Source organism: Drosophila mojavensis, unplaced genomic scaffold, assembly GCF_018153725.1.
Source record: "Drosophila mojavensis isolate 15081-1352.22 unplaced genomic scaffold, ASM1815372v1 contig_16, whole genome shotgun sequence".
NCBI classification, from domain to species: domain Eukaryota; kingdom Metazoa; phylum Arthropoda; class Insecta; order Diptera; family Drosophilidae; genus Drosophila; species Drosophila mojavensis.
This window is the reverse complement of record NW_025318693.1, coordinates 9,222,977-9,245,833: the sequence shown is the minus strand read 5'-3', so window position 1 is coordinate 9,245,833 and position 22,857 is coordinate 9,222,977. Positions and strand designations below refer to the sequence as shown.

The 22,857-nt window shown below is 41.3% G+C and overlaps 4 protein-coding genes and 1 long non-coding RNA gene across 12 annotated transcripts; 2 read left to right on the top strand and 3 right to left on the bottom strand.

Annotated features, from left to right (window-relative positions):
- Positions 1–1,132: 1,132 nt before the first annotated feature.
- LOC6572906 (elongation of very long chain fatty acids protein 7) lies at positions 1,133–8,252 on the bottom strand. Of its 5 annotated transcripts, none has more exons than XM_032729901.2 (4): positions 8,082–8,252; positions 2,626–2,727; positions 2,373–2,563; positions 1,133–2,252 (listed from the first exon to the last, which is right to left on the bottom strand). In XM_032729901.2, the coding sequence occupies exons 2-4, from the start codon at positions 2,681–2,683 to the stop codon at positions 1,521–1,523; spliced, it is 981 nt and encodes a 326-aa protein (XP_032585792.1). In that variant the 5' UTR covers positions 2,684–2,727; positions 8,082–8,252; the 3' UTR covers positions 1,133–1,520. The 5 variants fall into 5 exon arrangements, with proteins under 5 accessions (XP_032585792.1, XP_032585793.1, XP_043863293.1 ...); XM_032729902.1 differs by having other exon boundaries at positions 8,210–8,241; XM_044007358.1 differs by lacking the exon at positions 8,082–8,252 and adding an exon at positions 6,273–6,411.
- Positions 8,253–10,570: 2,318 nt separating this feature from the next.
- LOC6572907 (CUE domain-containing protein 2) lies at positions 10,571–14,008 on the top strand. Its single transcript, XM_001998976.4, has 5 exons — positions 10,571–10,675; positions 10,865–11,273; positions 11,353–11,611; positions 11,764–11,930; positions 11,991–14,008. Exons 2-5 carry the CDS (start codon positions 10,960–10,962, stop codon positions 12,175–12,177), a joined length of 927 nt encoding a protein of 308 aa, XP_001999012.1. The 5' UTR covers positions 10,571–10,675; positions 10,865–10,959; the 3' UTR covers positions 12,178–14,008.
- Positions 11,258–11,797, bottom strand: LOC122756765. The gene is made up of 2 exons (XR_006356614.1): positions 11,715–11,797; positions 11,258–11,639 (listed from the first exon to the last, which is right to left on the bottom strand). It is a non-coding gene; the product is annotated as an uncharacterized LOC122756765 (long non-coding RNA).
- A 100-nt stretch (positions 14,009–14,108) lies between the features above and the next one.
- On the top strand, positions 14,109–17,428 carry LOC6572908 (transcriptional adapter 2B). Of its 2 annotated transcripts, none has more exons than XM_015166647.3 (4): positions 14,109–14,323; positions 14,853–15,725; positions 16,026–16,105; positions 16,181–17,428. In XM_015166647.3, exons 1-4 carry the CDS (start codon positions 14,210–14,212, stop codon positions 16,863–16,865), a joined length of 1,752 nt encoding a protein of 583 aa, XP_015022133.1. In that variant the 5' UTR covers positions 14,109–14,209; the 3' UTR covers positions 16,866–17,428. The 2 variants fall into 2 exon arrangements, with proteins under 2 accessions (XP_015022133.1, XP_001999013.1); XM_001998977.4 differs by having other exon boundaries at positions 15,956–16,105.
- LOC6572910 (DNA polymerase iota) lies at positions 17,429–21,101 on the bottom strand. Of its 3 annotated transcripts, none has more exons than XM_015166649.3 (3): positions 21,003–21,101; positions 18,931–19,895; positions 17,429–18,859 (listed from the first exon to the last, which is right to left on the bottom strand). In XM_015166649.3, the coding sequence occupies exons 2-3, from the start codon at positions 19,885–19,887 to the stop codon at positions 17,567–17,569; spliced, it is 2,250 nt and encodes a 749-aa protein (XP_015022135.1). In that variant the 5' UTR covers positions 19,888–19,895; positions 21,003–21,101; the 3' UTR covers positions 17,429–17,566. The 3 variants fall into 3 exon arrangements, with proteins under 3 accessions (XP_015022135.1, XP_043863135.1, XP_001999015.1); XM_044007200.1 differs by having other exon boundaries at positions 18,931–19,924; positions 21,003–21,091; XM_001998979.4 differs by lacking the exon at positions 21,003–21,101 and having other exon boundaries at positions 18,931–20,024.
- Between the last annotated feature and the right edge of the window lie 1,756 nt (positions 21,102–22,857).

The window sequence follows — 22,857 nt, the reverse complement described above, 5'->3', positions numbered from 1 at the left end:
ATTTGCATATTCAGTGATTAATGGAATGTTATACGGCCAAGGCATGGCCAGGGAGCACATCTTTAAAATTCTGGATAAACTTGTCTTCATGTAGTTGTAGTAGCTATACTCGACTGTATAGAAATATGTATGGGTGAATTTGCTATTTTAATAAGAAACTATCTATGCATCATCCATATGGCTGAGGATAGCAACAATAAAACATATATGCCCTTTGCACTGGTGTGGCTAACTGGTAGCAAAATAAAAAAACTGAAAAATTAGTTGAAATTAGAATTTATAATTTGCGTTGATTATGTGTTTCTTGCGAGTCGCCATAATGTCTCGCCGAATGAACCTGTTTTTATGTTGGATAAAGAACAAAACAAAATAGAAATAAAAAACAATTGCATAACCAAAAGGCACGCGAGTCAAGTTCAAGCCGAAGGCGCTGTCTTCGTCTTCGGTGCGGGTATTAATCATTGCAATAAAAGAAATTCAGCTGCTGGGATCTGCATAAATTTGATATTTAGCTTGACACGAGCTCATTTCAGAGTTGGCTTCGAATTTCAGGGGCTTGGGGGTACCCTGCGGCTGTCATAAATATATCGAAGACCAACAGGTTTGTCAGGTGGTTAGAAAGAACTCGAAGGTCAAACTAGCCAAGAACACATTCGAACAAAAAATATATATATATAAAAAAGAGATGAGACAGTTATATGAAGAAGACTAGATAATAATTCATATACCGATTAATATATATCGATATTTGATGTATCGATATCAGAATTATCAGAAATATCGATCACTTATAATGCTCGATATGTACACGAATATATATATTCATTTCCAAACATACTCAGCCAATATACCCATTTCGTTCTTTGAGTACAAAGAATAGAAAATTTAACTTAACTTAACTTATAAACGATTCTATGTACAAACAAGCTCATATTTTCATATCCAAAAAACGTGTCATTCATCTAATATACCCCATTCGCTCTTTAGGTACGGAGTATAGAAAACTTTTATACTAACTAACTTCTCCATTTCCATTTTAAATTGTTAATAAATATGTCACTCAGCTAATATAGCCTGTCCAATCTTTGAGTAATATATTTTTTTAAAAGTCAAAGGGTTTTCTAAAAATGAGTTAAAATATATTTGTTTTATTTTGTTCAGCATTGACGTAATTGGAAACAAATAAATTTTCGATAATTATTAACAATTAGCTGTTTACATTTCAATACTTAGGGCAATATACACAGACAGGCAGACACACGCACACTCGCACCTTCTCACTCACACACCCACTCGGCCACTCACACACACTTACACGCCTAGGTATTTGGATGAAATCTTCTGCTGTTTGGCATCAACTACATTTAAGAAGCTCATTCAGATTCAGTTGTTCATGTACAGTTAAGGGTTATGGATAAACGTTTAACACTAGACTTAAGACCCGATCTAAAAAAACACGTACGATTAAACTACAGACAAAGCAACCCTACCAAAGCTAGCCCCGCACTTAGCCTAACCGCTCATTCCATCTTCAGGGGCTTCACGCTGTTATTGTTCAGATCGATATAGGGCTTATAGTCGACGTTGTTGTTGTTGTTGTTGTTGTTCTTGGTCTGCATTGGCATGCAGCCCATGCCGCCGGCAGCCCTCAGAGCCGACTGAGCCAGATTCATGCTCCTGCCGCCACTGTGCATGGCATTGCCGTTGGCATCGACGGTCTTGTTCTTCTGGTAGGTCTTGCGATAGAAGTTGCCAAACAGATAGAGGAAGATGATCGTGTTGCCCACAAAGAAGAAGGTCAGCGTCTTGGGCATGTTGCAGCCCTTGGCGCCAACGGTGAGCATGTAGCCAAGGATGAGCACAAACTGAATCAGCTGAATGGTGGTCATGTACTTCTTCCACCACAGATACTTCTGGTACTGGGGTCCCATAGCGGCGACCATGTAGTAGAAGTACATAATGATATGCACGCCCGAGTTGAGGATGCCGATGATGACGCCCTGTTCGCCGGGCGCGTACTTCAGATAGCCCCATGAGAATAGCACGGTGATCGTATGATGATAGACATGCAGGAACGAGACCTGATTGTTCTTCTTGCGCAGCACAAAGAACGTGGTGTCCAGCAGATCGATGATCTTCGAGAAGAAATAGAACCAGGCGCCCGAGTACAGAGCCAAGTTTTGTTCGCGTGTGCGATGGATTTCGCATTTCTTTGACAATATCGATGCCATGACATTGCTCTCCTTGAACGACTGCAATACAGATATAACAAATCATCATCATCATCATCATCATGATCATCACCATTATCATTATTATCATATGCAAAGATTTGTATTCAATCGCGTTAAGTATACGCCACGTGTGCTTACCGTACGACACATCCATATGGAGTAGCAGACCTGAAAGGCATTGTAGAATACCATAATGCGCTTCAGATCCATGGGCTTACGATTCTTCATGTATTCCGGACCGATTTTGAGCACGAATGCCAGATAGACGAGCACCACAGCAACAACGGGCGCTGGTGAGCTCATCAGAAACCAGCTGTCCACAGTTTCATCTAAGCGGGGGTTTTCGAATTAGAAATTGTTCTTCGAGCCACGAGCCTCGATGGATACTCACCCACACCCTTGGCCAGGCCGGAGATGCGTTCCTCGAATATTTTCATATAGGTCGTCATATTGATATGTTTTTTATTTATATTTTTTTTATTCAGCTAGATGACTGCAATGAAAAAGATTTGCAAGACATTTAAAAACTTTCGTTCGATCGGATATAATTTTATTTTATTTTTATTTTTTTTTTGCGATTTGACCGCTGACGTCCGAATCGCGCGTTGCCAAATTATTGAATGAAATATTCTAAGCTGAGCGCTGCTTAGACAGGCTGCGCACGTCCGGCTCGAATCGAGACCGAGACGGAGACAGCGACAGCGACAGCGACAGAGATGGAGACAAAGACAGCGTTCGATAGATAGACGAGCCGCATCGAGTTGGAGCTGTTGCTGGAGCCCGGTGCTTGATTATGCTCGCCAGGTGAGCGTGCGCGGCATAGGAATGCAGCTAGCACGCAAATATTTTACTTAATGAAAAAGAAAATGCTAAACGGCGACGCAGCCGGCTGAGCAGCCGGCAGAGGGGGCGAGACAATGGGGCGTCGTCAGCCCCAAAATCGTGCGGCCAGCTAAATGACGACAGCAGCTGCCACACAGAGGCTGCAGCCAGCGGGCAACAAACACAAAATAATATCTCAATTCAATCAATGTCAAGTCGGTGCAACAGCAGCAGCTACAACACGAAACAAATACATACATATACATGTATATACATGCACGGAGAAAAAAAAATTGATAAACTTAAAAAATAAAATATAAAAACATCAATAAGACAATTCACATAATTAAAATGCTTGGCTTCTGATGATGGGGTTTTGGCTTTAGTGGTTCTGCGACCGCAAGTTACTGTGGCTTAAAGACCTGATCAAGTTGAGCTATATCTGTGTGTGTGTGTGTGTGTGTGAGTGCATGTGTGTTTGTATGTGGCATTCTACAAGGCTAGATTTGAATTTTTCGCCTTGGCACTAAAGTCGTATAACTTTGGCATTCATCTTGCAGATGCCAAGTGTAGAGCTACACATATGTGAGCTTTTAGTATTCAAGATGGCGCAGCCTCACACAAACACAAACACACACTAACACTAACACTAACACACACACACACACACACACACTCGCAATGTTCTAAGCACTTATGTACATAGCAACTTGTGCTGCTTGCCTAACCCGCTTCTCGATCGCCCATTTAAATATTTCATATACTTTTATATCACAAATACATATATAGACGCATGTTAGTCATATACCCAATCTATTCCTTTTTGTTATTTAAATTGCATGCGGAACAACATTGAGCACCCATGTCTTCTGTTCAGTCTGTTTTTGTCTGTATGTCAGATTGAATGTGCCTGCCGTATGATTGAGATATTAATTTTCAATTGCGGCGCTCGTTTGGCTGTTGGGCAACTTGTTTTTGGATATTTCGTTGAATTAATATATGCATTGAGAGATCTAGTGGCGAGAGCACTTCCGGTTCATGACCTTGCCAAAGGGCCATTCCATAATCCACAATTTTATTTCGATTTGATATTTTATTACTTTGTGCAAGTTCTTGAAAATTTCCAGTTTCTGGCATAGTATTTCGATTTGAATTGAAATTAATTTGATGTTGTATTATTTATTGATAATTTCTATTTAAATTAATGTATTATTTATTATTTTTTCGTTCTATATACAGCCTTCCGGGCTCTAATTACGAATTAGTTATGGCTGACACGCGGCACACACGGCGTATGCTCGATATCTTGCAATGAATCTGTAACAGTAGCCAAAGAGCTGGCCAGAACCGATGAGAATTGTACCTGAACTGTTGTCGACCGTGGACATCTGATGACTCTATCGCACACAGATCTGACACGAACGCCGCAATGCCAACGACTGTGCCACATTTGCACAGCCTAATGCCAGAGGGGACTTGGAGCCCAGTTATGGGCTTGTGCCTGGATCACCGAAGCGTACCCCTTGCTGACGTTCGCTCGCTCACACATCTTGGGCCAGCTAATTTGTATTCAGGCCGTGGCCGGGCAGTGCTGCTAGCGTCAGCAAAACAGCTAACAGATTGACACTGGAGACAGGAAAATGAGCTCTGCGGCATTATCACGACCAAAAATGTGACGCTAAACGTGGGACAGACGGCCAAGCGGACGGATAGTCTGTCAGTCAGTGAGACAGCTAGACAGATAGTTGGCACTGCACTTGCACTTGCACTTGCCCTTGCCCTTGCCCTTGCTTTTGCCCGGTTTTGGGATCGCGCCCCCCACATAATGCAGTTGGTGAAACTCAAAGGCCTCTGTCCCCGTTCTAAGTATCTCTGTCTACCGGCTAATTTACGAGAAATTAATTAGAGGGATTAACATTGCGAGAAGCTAATAAATTCTATGTAAATAAATCAAAATTTTAATATAAAAAAAAAGTAAAAAAATAAAAGCAATAGACGTCTAAATCAATTTATATCTATATAAATAGCATAATGACGCAAAATTATTTTGTATGCATAATTGATTTTATGCGATTATTGTTGTAGCCTTTAACAGCGTGTATAAGTCTCCCACTATTGTTGCTTTTCTAAAAAATCAAATATATATTATATTATATGTATATATTTTTATTGTCGGAATTGTTTTAAATAACATGAGCAGCTGTGCTGTCATGTCCAGACTCGAGCTACTCCAAATTCTCGACATCTAAATAATGCGGGTAAATTACTCAGTCAAAAATGGTTCATGTCTGACTAGGAGATACCCTACGCAACAAAAGTTTGCGGCTTTTGTATACAAAGTTACTTTTGCTATAAATACCTGTTATTTTTGATAACGATGTTTATCGTGGTATTCTGAAATTGATCGATCTATGTAGCGAACAACCATGTATGCTATATATAAGCAGTTGGGATGTAGAAGCTTAGATAGCTGCACAGAGCTCGACTTAGAGACCTTCTAAGATTCTGAACAAGAAGACTACCAATGGATAAAAACACCGAAAATAAATTAAGCACACTAAAAACTGATGGCAAGTGAAGTTAGCCCAGTTATTCAGGTTCTACTTCTTATACACTTCACATACACAAGCACGCCCACAGAAATATATCTATATATCTAGTTATATGTACATTCGTCTAGAATATTCTTTTGTTGTTTTTTGTTGTAACTTTGTTGTTTCTTCACACGACGCAATTAATGATTTTTAGTGCAGCTGCATCTGCTGCAACTCGCTTGTTGCACTTAGATAATTGCACTGGGCAAATAATTACAAGCCAATGGGCGACAAATGCACACACACACATATATATGTATAGAAATTTTTTATCTTTATTTTTTTATAATTTTCCCCACTTTGTTTTTCACACAAACACAGCCAAGTGGCGTGTGACCCCAAGCTCACACCCAAAGTACCACCGAAAAGCATCGGATCGAAGCTCCGGCACGGATGTTTAGTGTGTGCATACATTGTAACGTGATTTTCACACGCATCTACCTGTATATGCTAAAGGCAAAGCAAACAATTGTCCGTACTTAGAAGTGACTTTGTGCTCTGCCATTTTCTATATAACACCAGATTTTTCCCCCATTATCGATGGTGTAACACGATGGAATTGGACAAATATGACCTATTGGTCATATATAGTCAGACGATATTTGTATATATATATGCTTACTGAGTTGAGGTTTGCTGAATTTGTGAGCCATCTATATGCCAATCAAATTGTTTCGAAAAAACTTAGTGTCAAGACAAAATACAGCAAAAAAAACAAATTTTTTTTTTTCGAAAATAAAAAATAGTATTTTACTGTACGATCGCTTGGAAGGAAAACTGAAAGATAAATAGATTGGAAAGATTAGGAAAGTTGAAAATGTTATTTGAAATTTAATAAAACCAAAAGAAAATGTTTGTATTTACAAAATGTGAAATAATGAAGTATAAAAAAAAAAAATATATATATATATATATATATATATATATATATATATATATATATATATATATATATATATATATATATATATATATATATATATATATATGTATATATAAATATATATTTTGTTTATATTTTAAAATAAAAAGTCGAACTATCCCATCTATTAATCAATCTATCTATTTTATCTAAGTTTTTTACAACTATCCATATTTATTAAAGTATTTTTTTTTATATATAGTTCCAGCAAATTGTTTAGTCAAATTTAATATTCAGCTATGAAAGCAACAGAAACAGAATGATAGAAGGAGAAGAGCTTTCCTATGTGAAAGGTCGGTAGCAAAAATGTCAAAAATGTAACGATTATATAATATGTTTGTATGTACACAAGAATTTTATGCATACAATACATTCATATTCATATACATATGGAATATATATATTTAATTTATGCATTAGTAAACCAAAAAAAAAGATAGATATAGATATAATAAATTGCACATTAAATTCGACTTTGGTCAAAAGTATTATGAGCTCTCTTAATGTGTTTTGTTTTCGTTTGTTTTTGTTTTTCTTTATTCTTTCGACTTGGCTTTAATAGATTTCCTTATTGTTGTATTAGTCAGTATTGCTATAAGCACCCAGTACATAACTGTTTGTTACTTTTTTGCTTGACATAAGGGGGGTCAATCAATTAGTCGAGGCTCAAACTTATATAAGTTGCTTAGTATATGTTTTCGAGCTGACTTTAGCCCTTGAATTGATTTGAGCGCCTAGCGACTGCGCCTAGACGTGAAACGACTCTTGGGCAACTGAGAGACCAGGTCTTAGCCAAAGAGGCGCTCGTTTAATTACTTGGTAAATATTTGCAACGTTAATTGGGTTTTGACAGTTCGGGTCTCTTTCGGTTGCCCAAGTCTTGCTGACTTGGCAGCGCTCCATTTTGTAAATTGAAAATTGCTGGAGACGGTAGGAGGGGCGAGTGGAGGCGGTGTTTCGATATTAGAATTGATCTTGATGCAGCTGGCAATGTAATCGCCATTTATTGATTACAAGTTCAAAGCGTTTAGTTTTGGCCGCCTCAAAGTTGTCAGTCTTGGCCTTGGCTGGCTGGCAAAATTGCAGCAACTGCAGCAGCAACAGCCTCAGCAGCTCCTCAGACAAGTTTTCAGCACTTAATCTATGTGCATTGCATTGGGTTAAGGTCAACTAGAAATATCAGACAGCTAGTGCCAGGCACCAATAAAGAAACATTAGCAAAGAGCAACAAAATTGCAACTAACGAAAATTAGTCAAGGCAGCCTGACTAGCTGAGCTAATGCTGTGCTAAAATGAGCGTTGCGTTGCGCCAAGTCGGTGCAAACATCACCAACACAAAATGTGCAACAATTCGAGTTGGCTTGACTGTCACATTTGACAGGCAGTTACAGCCAGCGACAGTCCAGTCCAGTCCGTAACCAATTTGTGTGCGTTTGTTATCGATAGACTTCACTTTCACACTGTTGACCCATTATCGATCGATAATGATCGATCGATTCACTTCCGTACCTGATTTGTACTTTATTATGGATGATCCCGTTGCACACAGTTACAACACACAAGCACACTCACTCACTCGCTCACACACACATACACGTTATGCAGCACGAAGCACTGAACTGCTGACAGACACTCACACTGGGTTAGCTGAGGATACGAGAAACCCGTCAACGGCGAACGCCAAGAAGACACTAATACGGAGTTCTACACGCTCGGCTGTATAAATAAACAAAAATTGCGCGTTCATCCGCCGGCTGAACCGAAGCGTTGACGTCGTCGACGAAGCCGCGCCGCTGGCGTCGGCAGCGGCCAGAACGCGGAGCCAGGCCCAGGCCCATACACACACACTGTCACACACACATAAACATCGACACTCAGGCCCGTGATTTGGTTTCGGCTTGGTCTTGGTCAATCCATTACTTGTTTCTGTATTGTTCGGCTTGGTGCAAATCGAAGTCGCGTTAATTGCTGATTTCAGTTGCGGCTTAAGACATTTTTATTTTTGGCACTTGTTTTAATTTTATTTTTGGTGGTAAGGTCAAGTTTGAAACAATTATTGCGTCTGCTAAACGGGCCAAAAGAAAGCAAAACTGTTATTTTTGTATTGCGAAAAATTGAATTGGTTATTTCTTTTCAAAAAGTTTATTCACCTCGCTAGAAGTCACGCGCTGTATCTCAAGATATCGCGCGGTAATTCCAAAACCCTCGTTAAATTACAAAAAAAAAAAAAAAATCATTACAATCGGGTATGGCTCCAAAAACACTTTGAAAAGTGAGTATATTTGAGGATGTGACGCCCTCCATTGAAGAACCATGAAATGTGTAAGGAGAGGTCAACAATGACGCAACTAAAAATGTGGGGATTTCCACCTTTCAAGTGAGTAAGATTATTTCCCTGGCCCTAGTGAACAGCACTATATTTATTCCAATCATTTCTAAATGGAAGGAAATTAAAAGATTATTTATACCGACCTTATATATTTGATATATATTCCAAATGTCAGCTCACTCGCTGCATAAAACCAATATACTCTTCTTATTTAGGGAACTAGTATAACAATTGAACAAAATAAAAACTTTTGTACTGTAAAACCCTTAGAAGCATAAAAAAAAGCTTCCAACTAATTGATTTATTATCATTGTCACGGCAAAACAAATTGTACAAAATAAAAAAATAAAAAACAGTGCACGAACTAAAAAGGCAGCTCTTATGACATGCGGCTGGCTCCACTCCATTGAGGTATGTAACGAGAAATTACGCAAAAATTCGAAACGTGTTAACACATTTCGCTTATGGGAAAAATAGCTCATCAGTCAGATCGGTCAGAGCTTTCCCAAAAATCCAACTGTTAACTACATGGGCTAATATTTACTCCAATCCATATAGGTAATTCAACTGTCTTGCGAGTGAAATAGCGACAGTAAGCGTGCTTCCGGGTCTTATGTTAAAAAATACATGTTTCAAAACCAATTTGCATTTACATATATTTAGTATGCTTTATCATTATCATGCGTTTCGTGTGATTACTAATTAGTGCTTCTCTCGATCGATTCTCTTTTGTTCGGCAGCGATTGTAACCTTGAACTTCAATATAATATAAATACTATCATCGTTCAATAAAATGAAGTTTACCGCTACCAGCTAATACTAATACTGAGGCAAACGCGACCAGTTCAGCAGCCCCTTGGCCGCGATAAATGTGGCTCAGAACGATATCTTGACTTTGTCAAAACTTTGACCTGGTTTCGTCTATCTATATATATGCATGTATAAACTCAGCCTTTGCATTACACTGATGGGTACTGCAAAAACAGTTAATTTCTGAGACATCCTGTAATAGGTATTTTATTTACGTAACTCTATTAGGCAGGTGCATAATATTCCAACTGCCCATTTATATACATTTGAATTGCAATTACTTATTTATAGTGCTGTAAAATAATAAATTAAAATCAGTGCGCTATTCAACTATCCTCTAACAATATACATCGCAAATATCGATAGTTGCTGAATTGAATAAACGGTGGCGGCATAGGAGAGATTCACTGATTACAATCATTCCAGAGAATTTCTCGGATAAGTAGTGAGTTTGTGTAAAGTCATTTCAATTTCATATTATATGTATACATTTTAACTAATAATTAAATGTTATAAATTTTCTTGCCCACATATTCATAGTGTTTTATAATACATTACAGAATATTTAATAAAATATATACAATTAAATATAAAATTTAGCCGACTATTACTTAAATAGAAAAGATCATAATACTCTCAGTAATATGACAACCACATTATAAAACAAATCTTTATTATCAAACGTTTTATATCAAACATTTCTCAACACAAAAATACGTTATTAAATAAATCATGAATATAATAACATTGTTTACTTGTATAACATTTATAGCTTAATTAATTGTATTCTATTGTCATTCAAATTGTGCACGCGAATGTGGTATTATATCGATAGTTAATGTATGCAGTATTTTTCTCTCGATAACGATAATACTCGTCACAATTGCGATGCAAAAGTATTATTGATTGAAAAGAAGAAGAAGCAGCAGCAGCAGCAGCAAAAGAAAGGCGCAGCCATCAAAAAGTACGCTATTTAAAACGAATTCTCATTTCAAGTTTGTTTTAAAGTTGCACCAATATAAAAATGTTTTAGACTCAATGAACTAACCGACACAGTTTGCAATAAATATAACAACGTCGGGTGTCGACTTCCCTACACATGCACACGCACAAAGATACATACATATACAATATCTATATATCTGCTTTACAGAAATAATAGGCAAACCAGCTAAACGAAATTCGCCGAACAAACGAGAAAAACCAAACAAATCAAATTTAGCCAGTAATAGAAATAGTAGTGCAATCATGACCAATTTGGAAAAGCAACACGAGATGGTGAAGCGAAGTCTTGTCCAGTTTGTCAGCGCACATATACCAGGTGCCGACTTCAGTGTTGTGGATGAGATTGTCCTTTCCTATATTATATCAATATTGGAGGAGGCCTCGCAGGATCCGTGCTTTGATGTTGAGGGCTTCGTTGAGATGATGGGCGCCTATTTTGAGGAGTTCTCGACCATCGATCAGGGCGTTATATGCGAATGGATATACAAGCTGGCTAACGAGCTGACCGATATGGAAAAGAATCAAGACAACCATAGCTCAATCAATTTATCGCTCCAGTAAGCCAGAACATATTTTCGAATTCATGTTACATTTGTATTATTTTCTGTATGTCATTAATACTTTTTTTTTTAACAGCGAATTGAGCTTGTCTAACATTATACCAGAGTCCAAGCTACGTGCACGCAACTCATCCATATCGGAGAAGGACGAATTATCCTCAAACAACAGCAGCAGCAGCGGCAACGGCAATGGTGGCTGCCACGGCAAGCGCTCCCAGCACTTGTCTGAGACCAGTGATGGAGGCTCCACTGATAGCTCCAGTTCGAACTGCGATTACTTTTTGGATGAGGCCGAAGTGCTGCAGGAGATGTTTCCCGATACGGCTTACGTCGAGGTGAGTCAGTAGTCCAGGCGATCTTAAGCTGTAAGACAAAACGAGAAATAAATTCTTGAATATTGCTCAATTTTAACGGTTTCTTTTTTATAAGTAGCCTTACATAAAACTTTTACCTTCCCTTATCAATGAAAATGTTGAAATTTTGACAGATAAAACATTGCATTGCCATATCGAAGGGCGACATCGATAGTGCTACACAAATTCTCTTGCATCGTCAGGACACCAATCAGAGTTTGACCGACAAGTCGCACACTGTTGGCATGAAAAAGAACGTTGTCGTCGATGACAATGAGCTAAAGAATCGCATTATAGCCAGGTAGATCGTATTTTGTTTCTCAGTTTTCTTGGTACTAATTGTATTTGTTTTGTTTCCTAGATACTCGTATGTGGATAAGAATGCCACTCAGCGGGAGTACAAGCCGGTGGTTCCCAAAATGGAGCCGCGTAAGCTTGTGCGCTATCGTGATAATAAAATAGTGTCGCTCAAGGGCGAACGCTACACTGAAGTCAAGCGTGACGAAGACGCTGAGTTAAAAAAACCCAAGAAGCAGATTCTACCGTAACTAAAGATGAACAAACCCCACAAGTATTTTATCAAGAAGCAACTTAACCCACAACCACCTAATATTACCGCACCAACGACACCTAAAGTTGAACCATGCAGCAGCAGCAGCAACGGCAGCGCCTGTCGCTGTGATCAGAATGTATTTGGGCACAACTTATGCACAGAGCTGCATATTCGTGTAACTAAAGTTCAAGCCAGCATCGGTCCCAGTCCCACACAACATAGATCCCCACAACATAGATCCCGTCTGGCCTTAGCGCCAGTTGTAGCCATGCTTAGCCAACGTTTAGATGCTTCCTTGCCAAAATCTACACTACTGCAACGACAACAACAACTCACAATAAACAACACAAGAGGACAACAAGAAGAACAGGAACAGGAATCGAGCAGCAGAGCAGCCGCATTGTGTGACCCGTTCATAAAAATCAAGGAATCCTTCCCATGTGAGTTAACTGGCAGTTTATTGTTGTTGCTATTGTTAGTTTGCTTTGCCGGTTACTGTAACCCATGGAATTTTTATCATAATCAGATTCTGGCTAAAGACACAAAGACTTTACATACCAAATTAGTTAATAGTTATGTTTTAGGTAAAGCTTTTGCATTCTCTTATGTTAACCCCAATCGGGACATTATAATCGAAAACAATTTATGAGTCTCGTTGCGGTGACAAGGAGCCGGCTCCAGTTTATTAGGGGCTGCTGCCTGTCGCACATGACAACGCTTGCCGTCGCGCCTGCACGTGGTTGGATAGTATTTGTTAGTTCCTTTATACAAGACACAAGAAACTCGCAATCAAAAATCGAATTAAAAAAAGTTAGAAAACTAAACTGTGACAAATTGTGCAAACAACTGCCAGAAACTTGCTCGCTTGTGAATCTCAAATCTTGACAAAGTATCAAAAACATATTTATATAGATAATAATAGAAACAATATTCTAGCCGTGTGCTCCCCACAAGCAGGTGCGACTCGAACACGAATTTGGCGCTCAAATAGACTTATTTAGATGATTTTAGGTATTCAAATTGAAAGTATGTTTTGTAAAGTGCGCGTTTCTAAAACGCAGCTGTACAACAACTTGCCATAAGATTTATGTTAAAGTTCTCTTATATAGTAGCCTTGTTTTATTTTATTTATTATTTGTTTTCGTTATGGTCTAAGCAAACTAGCAACAGTAACGACAAATGCCATACACTAACTAGTCCTCATCAAGAGAGTCCCGCGTCCTCCCCGTCCCCCTCAGATACCAAAGCGGCTGCTGCTCGGAAGGACACAGCAATATTATAAAACATATTCAACATATAACAAATCTAATCAATAATAATCAATCTTAATATAACCTTATATTTAGCAAGCTTCATTGTAATTCCTAACAACAAGTTTAAAGCCCAGCGCAATTCATATATATCTACGTATATATAATTATATTTATAATTAATTATATTTAAATACTTTTTTTTAGATTTAAGCATCGGTCATTATTCGACGCATTCGTGCATTACATTCTTTAATTGATTTTTACTTAATGCTATTTAAATTTGCATAATTTTAGACGTGTTCCTTCCCGTAACCACCATTTGTATTTATATTAAGCTAATTGCTTACAATGTTTTTTGTTATTGTTTGGCTTAAGCTAACCACAGACTAATCGGTATTTATATGTATTTCTTTCGGTTTGGGTTTGATATTATGCGAAGTTTCTCATATTTTAGTTTTATATATTATTTGTGTGATATTAGCGTAAAAACAAATTGATTATTACAAGACAAATGGCAAAACTCGAATTAAACTTTTGAAATTAAATAAATATATTATATTGTATCCAAGAAAAGAGTGTGATTTTTAAATTGAGCGCGCATTCTGGTGATGCGACAACTAAATGCAGAACTGGTCACACCAGAGCATGACAAGGGTATTAGCTGGGGTTTTCGAACGATATGGCAACTCTGTTGTTGGGCCAAGATGGCGACTGAAGCATAGAGCGTTTTTCGCATTTTCAATTATTCAAGAAAAAACGCTATTTAAAGTCGAAATGACTACAATTGCGGATTTGTTCACAAAGTACAATTGTACCAATTGCCAGGATGATATCCAAGGCATACGTGTACATTGTGCTGAGTGCGAAAATTTTGATCTGTGCCTCCAAGTAAGTATAAGTACTCGTATATGTATGTGTATGTATGAATGTGTAGCATACACCTACATACATAGACTTTTTACACACACGCCGACACAGACATAACGCGAAAAGAGCTGACATATATATGTGTTTGTGCTGACGCATCTAAAACTGTACATATAGCCGGGCGATTTCACAATGTTGTTTTTAAACAGCTGTTCTCTGTACTCGGCAACAAAATATGCAAAAATTGATACTAGTGTGTGTCTGTAAATGTGATTGAATGTTTTTAAGTATTGTATAGAAAGTGCTGGTAAATTGACGTTGAAGTTCATGTGACCATAAAGAAAGTTGGTATAGAACTATATTCCAGTTAATTAATATCTGCTGAAATTAAATTAATCATATGAATAACCGATTTAATCGGTATTGGCCACTAACGGATAACTAGTCTCCAGTTATTTCTCCAGTTATCGCAAAGTTCGATAATTCGTGAAGAATCACATAAACAAAAGTTGTTTTGAAGTTTTCCGTTATTCATATTTTTGTTTTGCAGTGCTTCGCAACTGGCGCAGAGATTGGCGCCCATCAAAACAGTCATGCATATCAGTTTATGGACACCGGCACTGCCATATTGAGTGTATTTCGCGGCAAGGGCGCCTGGACGGCACGCGAAGAGATTCGCCTGCTAGATGCAATAGAACAGTATGGCTTTGGCAATTGGGAGGATATTAGCAAACACATTGAAACCAAGTCCGCGGAGGATGCCAAAGAGGAGTATGTAAATAAATTTGTGAATGGAACCATAGGCAAGGCCACTTGGACGCCGGCGCAACTACAGCGGCCCATCCTAATCGATCACACTGAAGATGACACTGGACCCTTGGGCGCCAATGCGCTTGCCCGCCTGCCACCCCTAGATATAACCAATGAAGAAGCGCTGCAACTGGGCTACATGCCCAATCGTGATAGCTTTGAGCGCGAGTATGATCCAACGGCCGAACAGTTGATCTCAAACATTGTATTCAGTTCGGAGGATGTGGAAGTGGATGTCATGCTGAAACTGGCTCACGTAGACATATATACGCGGCGACTGCGCGAGCGGGCACGCAGGAAACGAATGGTGCGCGACTATCAGCTCGTGGCCAACTTCTTTCGCAATCGCAACTATGCGCTGCATCCGGGCCTCACCAAGGAGCAGAAGGAGTTCCGCGATCGCTTTCGTGTCTTTGCTCAATTCTACTCCTGCAACGAGTACGAGCGCCTGCTCAGCTCGCTAGAGCGCGAGAAGGAGCTGCGCATCAGGCAATCGGAACTATATCGCTATCGCTACAATGGCATCACGAAGATCGACGATTGCCGGCACTTTGAGCAGCATGCAGCAATGGCGACGCACCGCTCCACGGGACCATATGGCCATGGAAAGACCGTAAGTGTGGCATATCATTTGTGTGATTGGTCCCTTGTATTTGAATGCATGGCGAGTTGAATATCGTGTCTGCTAGAGCTGGAAAACCCAATTGGCAACCGATCCATTTTGAGATGAAGGAGTAGCTCTGTTGATTTTCCAGCTCTGGTTGTTAGCTATGTTAGTTGAATCGCAACGCAACGCAATGAAAATGTTCTCCCTGTCTCTTGTCTTACTTTCACGATATTCAGCTCCTTTGTATTATCAACGCGCCCAACTCGCAGCGTTTGAATGGTTGTATAAGACAATGTTTAACCACAGGACAACATACATCATTACAATGGAAGTCTTCGGCCGCTAAGCTCTTCCTTGCACTCCCCTCAAGCGAATCCCAGAAAGGCGTAAGTCAACCCATACATCCCTGCATGGATCATATCATATCATCAAAATTTTCTCTTGTTTGCATCGATTCACAGCGAACAGTTAAGCGGCGCCGAGGCAAGTTCAAGTTCAATCGCACCAAGAAGCATGCACCACATCGGCGACCCGACCTGCTCCGGCGTATTATTGCCCAGCAGAAACTACTTGGATAGCTATCGGACATCGTCGGCAGCTACGACAACGATGCTGCCGACGACAATGACAACGGGGACGGTGACGGCGACGGCGATGGGGCTGAGCACGGACATGGGCCAGGGGCTGACATTGGAGTCGGCAATGACAGCGACGGCAGCGACTTCCACGGCTACGATGACGGCAGCCCAGGCGAACTTGCCGCAGTCGACAGCAGCAGCGAAGGGAAACCCACAACATCAGCAGCAGCTGCTGCAAAGCGGCTTAAAAATGCAGCTGCAGCTAAGCGATCCCGCCGCCGCCGCCAGCAATAGTTCGGCAGAGGAACAGCTGCAGCAGCAACAGCAGCCGCCAAGCATGAGCCAAATTCTGCGTAGCCAACTGGACGAGCTGAAGCGTCGATCACAGCCACTGGGAAGCGATTTGCTCACGCACAATGAGCTGGATTTGTGCAAGAAGCACAACATAACACCCACAACCTATCTATCCTTCAAAACGGTCTGCCTGAGTGGTGCTCCATCTCTGGGCAGCCCCATGGAAATCTCGCTGCGCAAGTTCTTTATCAAATGCGGCTGGCTGAGCCACTGAACGTGCCACTGCAACTGTTGCCGTCGTTTCTGCTGTTGTTGCCATTTTCCTAGCAAACACTATAAAAAATGAATTATTGCTTCAAAGACTTTAATCAATAGTTTATTATATAGTTATATATATATATAAATATATATAGTTAAAATGTATGATAATAGGTCGCCCTAAACAAATTGTATACTGTTCTATATAATTATATACAAATCATTATTATTTCTATTTTTATATTTTTTTTGTACATATTTCGTTGTTACCATTTAAGGTAAACTACAAAACTTCAATTTGTATGTATTTCGACTTTAACTTGTATCAAGTCAAACGGACAGATTCCCAAATTTCTTAGCAACAAAGAGAACAAAAACAAGTTTTGTTATTTAAAACACATGTTAGTAATATATGCAAAGTGTGCAAGCGCTTAAGTTCAGCATTCGTCTGGACGCTTTAGCAAGGGCGAACACAGAGAATATTAAAAGATTTAAGCTTAAGTAGGGCACCTTTAAAATTCTGTATGTGAGTATTCAATGAAGTGTATATGAAATAATAAATGTACTGAATAATGCGAATCCGGGAATTTCATCAACAGTTTATTCTAATACCACAAACCTATCAAAATATATATGTGTATATATAATATAGTGTATATGTGTTTCGTTTTTAATCTTAATTAGGCAGAGTTTGCGTTGAACGCGGCTACAACAACATCACTTGTTCCTCAGGAAATAACGATATAGGGTATTCTTCTGCGTGGTGGTGCTGCTGCCTCCGGCTCCGCTGCTGTTGCTGCTGCTGTCCGCACTGGCCGAGCTGCCGCTGCTAGTTGTCGCCTGCTCCACGGCATTGGCTGCAGCCACCACTAGCGAGCTGCGCCACGAGGCAATCAATTCGTTTTGCAGCTCAACGGGCAGCTCCTTGAAGACCTGAGCATCCACACCGGCGGGACAGGCCAGATGCGCCAGTGAATCGCCTGTGGCCGCCTCCGTGGTTGCACTGCCCACACTGGGCGCTTGGGCTGCCTCCTGCAACGCTGGTGTCAGAGTGGGAGTGCTGGGCGCACTGACCGTATCATCCATGGGCGAGGGCAGCGGCGAGGATGCCGTCGAGCTGGCATTCGAACTAAGGCGGCTGGCCGTGCGTGCGGGTATGAAGCGGAGACTGCCATCGATTCGATTGACCAGCGTGTTGGGCGGCTGAATTGTGCGAAATCGCGGCGCACTGGACGATCCCGATGTAGATGCTGCAATCGGGCTCATGGGAAAATCCTTTTCGCTGTCACGTGAGTTGAGTCGCAGATCGCAAACGCGCAGTTTGCTCGGAGAGGCCACATCGGCTGCCGTGTCCGCCACATCGCCGGCGAGGCGACTGCGCTTCGACACCAGCACGCGGCCAATGCGGCTCTTCTTGGGCGAGGGCTCCACCTCCGTTTCGGAGAAATCACTGAAATCCGAGTTGGTGGCTGCCGATTCCGAGCCATTGTCCAGGAGCATGGGAACGGGAGACGCTGTGGTGGCGCGTCTTCTATAGAACTGATCACTGGGCTTGAATGTGGTGGGTGAGGAGCGAAAGGCGGCCTCGTCGCCGCTCATCGCTGTCGGACTGCTCTCCGACGTAGGACTAGTGAGACTCGTATTTGTTAGAGAAGTGATTGACTGCACCTCCAGGTCGGCCTTTTTAATGAGAAAATTTGCTATCGACGAGGAGCCAACCTTGCGTTCCTGAAACTTGGAGAAGGCCAGGCCAATCAGTGTGATGTTGAAGGGCTTATTTAGATCCACAATGCGCTCAAAGAGACGCATTATGATCTTGAGCAGCTTGTCCAATGCTCCATCAGCCAGCTGCACTTTACAGACGCCCGTCTCGCCGGCACAGACCGAGGCCTTGAAGAGCGAGGGCAGTATGTTCGCCTGCTTGGTCTCGCGATGGCTGCTCTTCTTCTGGGGATCAAATTTACGCAGCACTACCTTGATGGCAATGGGAATGCGACCGTCCTCGGCCACCTGTTGGAAGGATTACGTATGGTTCAAAATGAGTGTCTGTTGAATTTCTATATTTATAGGTTGCTGCCCACCTGCTCCATCAGTCGCTTGAGCAACATGCGAAACTTGTCCGTGACATCCGTGTGCACCGATATGGTCTTGCAGGCATCCTCAACGCTGATCGTCTTGGGTTTGCCTGTCGGCCGCACGCAGCTGGCATCGCGGCCCAGAGCCAAGTCGCGCAGCTTTGTCGCTGTCTCGAAGCCAAACTTCTTGCGCATAAAGTCCATGTCGCAGTTCTGAAGTTGCTCCACGCTGGTAATGCCCGCCTCCTGCAGTAGCGTTTGCGTCTTCTGGCCAATGCCCGTGACGCTGTGCAAGTCGTTCAGCTCCCGCATGAACTGCTCCGCATACGTGGACACCAGCACCGTCTGCTGGTTGGGCTTGTGGCGGCTGCCCACGAGCTTGGCCAGCAGCTTGTTGTAGGCAATGCCAGCACAACAGGTGATGCCCAGCCGCAGGTGCAGTTCGTCGCGTATCTCCTGGGCTATTCGCGTGCCTATGGCCAGTCGTTGGGCGCAGCCGCAGCTGCAGGCAGTCAGCGGAGTGCCGTCCGCTGGGTAAATGTGTCCCACAGGTGGCTTGAACTGGGCATCGGCAGCGTGTGCCTGTCGCAGTTCCACTAACGACGTGACATCCATGTAGTTCTCATCGAAACCCAGCTTCTCGACATCGGGCGTATAGTTGAGCAGCAGATCGAAGATCTTTTGGGACATTAGCCGATATGGGGCCAGATCCTCGCCATTGACCAGCACCAGGTCAGCGCAAAGACGTTTTGCCTCCACGACAAGCATCAGCTTGGTAACGCCTCTCGCTCGGGCCACATAGTTGCACGTGACCACAATGTTCTTCTGCTGCACGGCCAGTGGTTGGGTGCGCAGAGAGGGATTACGCAACTCCTCCACTTGGGCATAGAAATAGTCCATGTCCAGGTGTATGATGGTGCGCTGGTGTGGCTCGCTCTTATTAAGTACGCTGGCGAAATCCATCTTGGCGCCTGACGAAATGAAAACAAAACATTTATTGCTGGAAATAGCCGATTTATAGAGTTAAGAGGAGTATATTGTAGAAGTATGACTATAATATGTATTTGTTTTAGAGCCAGGCTTCGACTAGATGTGAAATTACAGTTTGACACCCTTTACTTCCATTTGGAGCTTTAGAGTCAAACATACTACAAACGCAATAGCAAACAAGTGGCTCTAAAACTTTCTACCTGTTTGAAAACATCGAAATGCAGTTTTAGAGATGGACTCAACAAATAACAAATTGAAATAAACGCACTGTTAAAGTTACCGTTTCATATTCATAGAGAATGAAAAACAAATGCTTCTCAAACTTTAGAAAGTATTTTGTGGTCGAATTTATCCGACAGAAATGCTTATTTTTTCCTTCTGCTTTTCATTGTATCTTGAATTATCGTATTTTCGCGTTCTTTCCGCCGCTAAAACAAAACAAAGCGAACCAATAAAAATAAAAACAGGCGCCGTCCGCCTCCTGCGTCCGCCCGTGACCTTTGAAAAAGAGCTACGCGTGCCGACGCGTCGACGTCGCTGTCGACATTATATCGTCACTGAGCGCGGAACAGCCGTCAGGCAGACAGATAGAGTGAGAGAGAGAGAGAGAGAGAGAGCAAGTCTAGGCCAGCGGGTGTTGGGTGATGCGAGAGCGCCGACGATTATATTATGATTTTTTTCTTTCAGCTTTTTTCGCGCGATGTTCGCCTTGACGTACGTTGAGAAATTTTGTAGCTGCTGTTGCTTGCTCTTTGCCGTTCCGAACGGTACCCACACACCCACAATATCGGCAGCCGACTTTCTAATCAAACAAACGAATGCGAAACAACATGTACAGTGCACCGGTAGATTGTTTAGTTCGTCAACAATATTGCACATATATTTGTAATCAAACAACAGCGAACAGACAATGATGACGCACAAATTATACAGTAAACCGAGATGGACAAGAGAAAATTATCTCTCAATGTTAAAATCTGATCACACAAATACAGCCATTCGGCTTGTACAACAATCACAGTTTGTTTATTATTTACTTAACAGCGTTGGCATTTACATGAGTACACACATATTGAGTATTTATTTACCTGTTAATAAACAATAAACTAAACACTGCGCAACGCATCGACAACACTTTCGACAACGTTTGCGAATATTTCTGTAACGATAAGTGTCAATCGTGCGCCACCACCACACAAATGTATCGAGTTGTAACTATGCGATAGTTAAGAGTGTGACCGCTCAGCTTGTTATGCTACACGATGTATTTCTACCGATGTGGCAGCGCTATGCGTATTGCCAGCTGATTAAAAATAAATAGAATACATGGAGCGCGGGAAAATATTTAAAAATGTTATTAAATTTAATATGAAGAGCATCTTATCATGCACGAAAACATTTTCATTGTTATTACAACAACTTAATGGCTGCTCATGGCTTCTTTCTTCTCTACTTGCTAATGATATTCATGAGTTTCTTATATTAAATGTGTCGGTCAGCAGCGAAGAAGAATGCCATAAAGCAATGTTGCGATAAGTGGGTGGGCACCAACACCAGCGCCTGGGGCAGCTGTGGTCACGCGCGATGCCGATGCCGATGTCGATGCCGTTGTAGTTGTTGCAACAATATGGAACAGTTTTATGGCACGTTGTTCTCTTTTCTTACTTTGTTGCCCTCTCTCTCTCTCTCTCTCACTCACTCACTCTTGCCTGTGGTGCTTTATGAAATGCGCTTGGAATTTAAGCCAACAACAACAGCAACAACTTTGCTATATGCAGGCCTTTTCTTAGTCCTACTCGGGCTCCTGCTCGTCCTGCGCCTGCGATAATCGGCCTTTTTTTTTTGCTGCTTTGACAGGCAAACAATGCTGTGAATTTTTGATTAAAATCTGGCTGCGTGTGCGTCGCAGTTGTTGTTCTTGTTGTTTAGCTTTTGGCTTTGCTACATTTGCTTGATTTTTCAGATTTTTCAGATTTTCTTATTGAAATCTTGTTTGTGGCCCAGCCAGCCGCAGGCGCTGCTGCTGCACTAATTGTGAAACGCCATAAAAGGCAAAGAAGAGCTCGAATATGGCCAAGTTCTTGCCGGACAGACAGCCAGCGATGCAGTCAGCTTCTTGGCAAATTTTCAGTGTGCTTAAAAAATAAGAAGAACGAAAAAAAACTAATTAGTTGCTCGCCTGCTTTTCAGCCAAAATTGTAAAAAAAAAATTGCGCACAGGATCAGCCACACGGCGAAGCGAAACGGATGTTCTGGCGCATCCTCTCATTTTTAATACCCTGTATATAAAGTGAGGCAAGATATGCAACAATTTTAGAGCCATTTAGACAGGCACTGTCAATTCATTTCAAAGTTATTATTTACTTATTTATATTAATATATTTCCATCGGACTGTATGTATGTAGGTACAACGTATGTATGCATACCTTAGCAAACATTTTCAAAGTAACTGCCACCACACACAGTTTAAAAGCCACTGTGCATTTAATGACACAGGCTGGCAGCCCTACGTTACAGTTATGGAGTTACTGAGTTTCTTCATCAAAACCATTTCGAATTAAAATAGTCGTATCAATATACCAAAGCATACAGTTTCAAAGTCACATTCAATCAGCTGCAGTTTTAGGGCAACTGAAGTCAAGTATATTTCAGCATTTTATTTCTTTATCTCATTTCCGCACTTATTACTAATATTTCTTTTGGGCAGTTTTACAGCCACTGTCGCACAGTTGTAAAGCCACTAGCCCTACAAGTGCTTCTAAAACTCAGCTTAGCTGTTAAAATACAGAGTATGTGCTCAGTGGGCCATATGCAATTGCAATCTTTTGCCTTGTGATTCTTTTTTTTTTCGTGTCGGGGTGTGTGAAAATCGCAAAAAGGACTGCGTGTGTATGTATGTGTGTGTGTGTGTGTGTGTGTGCGGCTAGTGCGGGGCAGCAAAA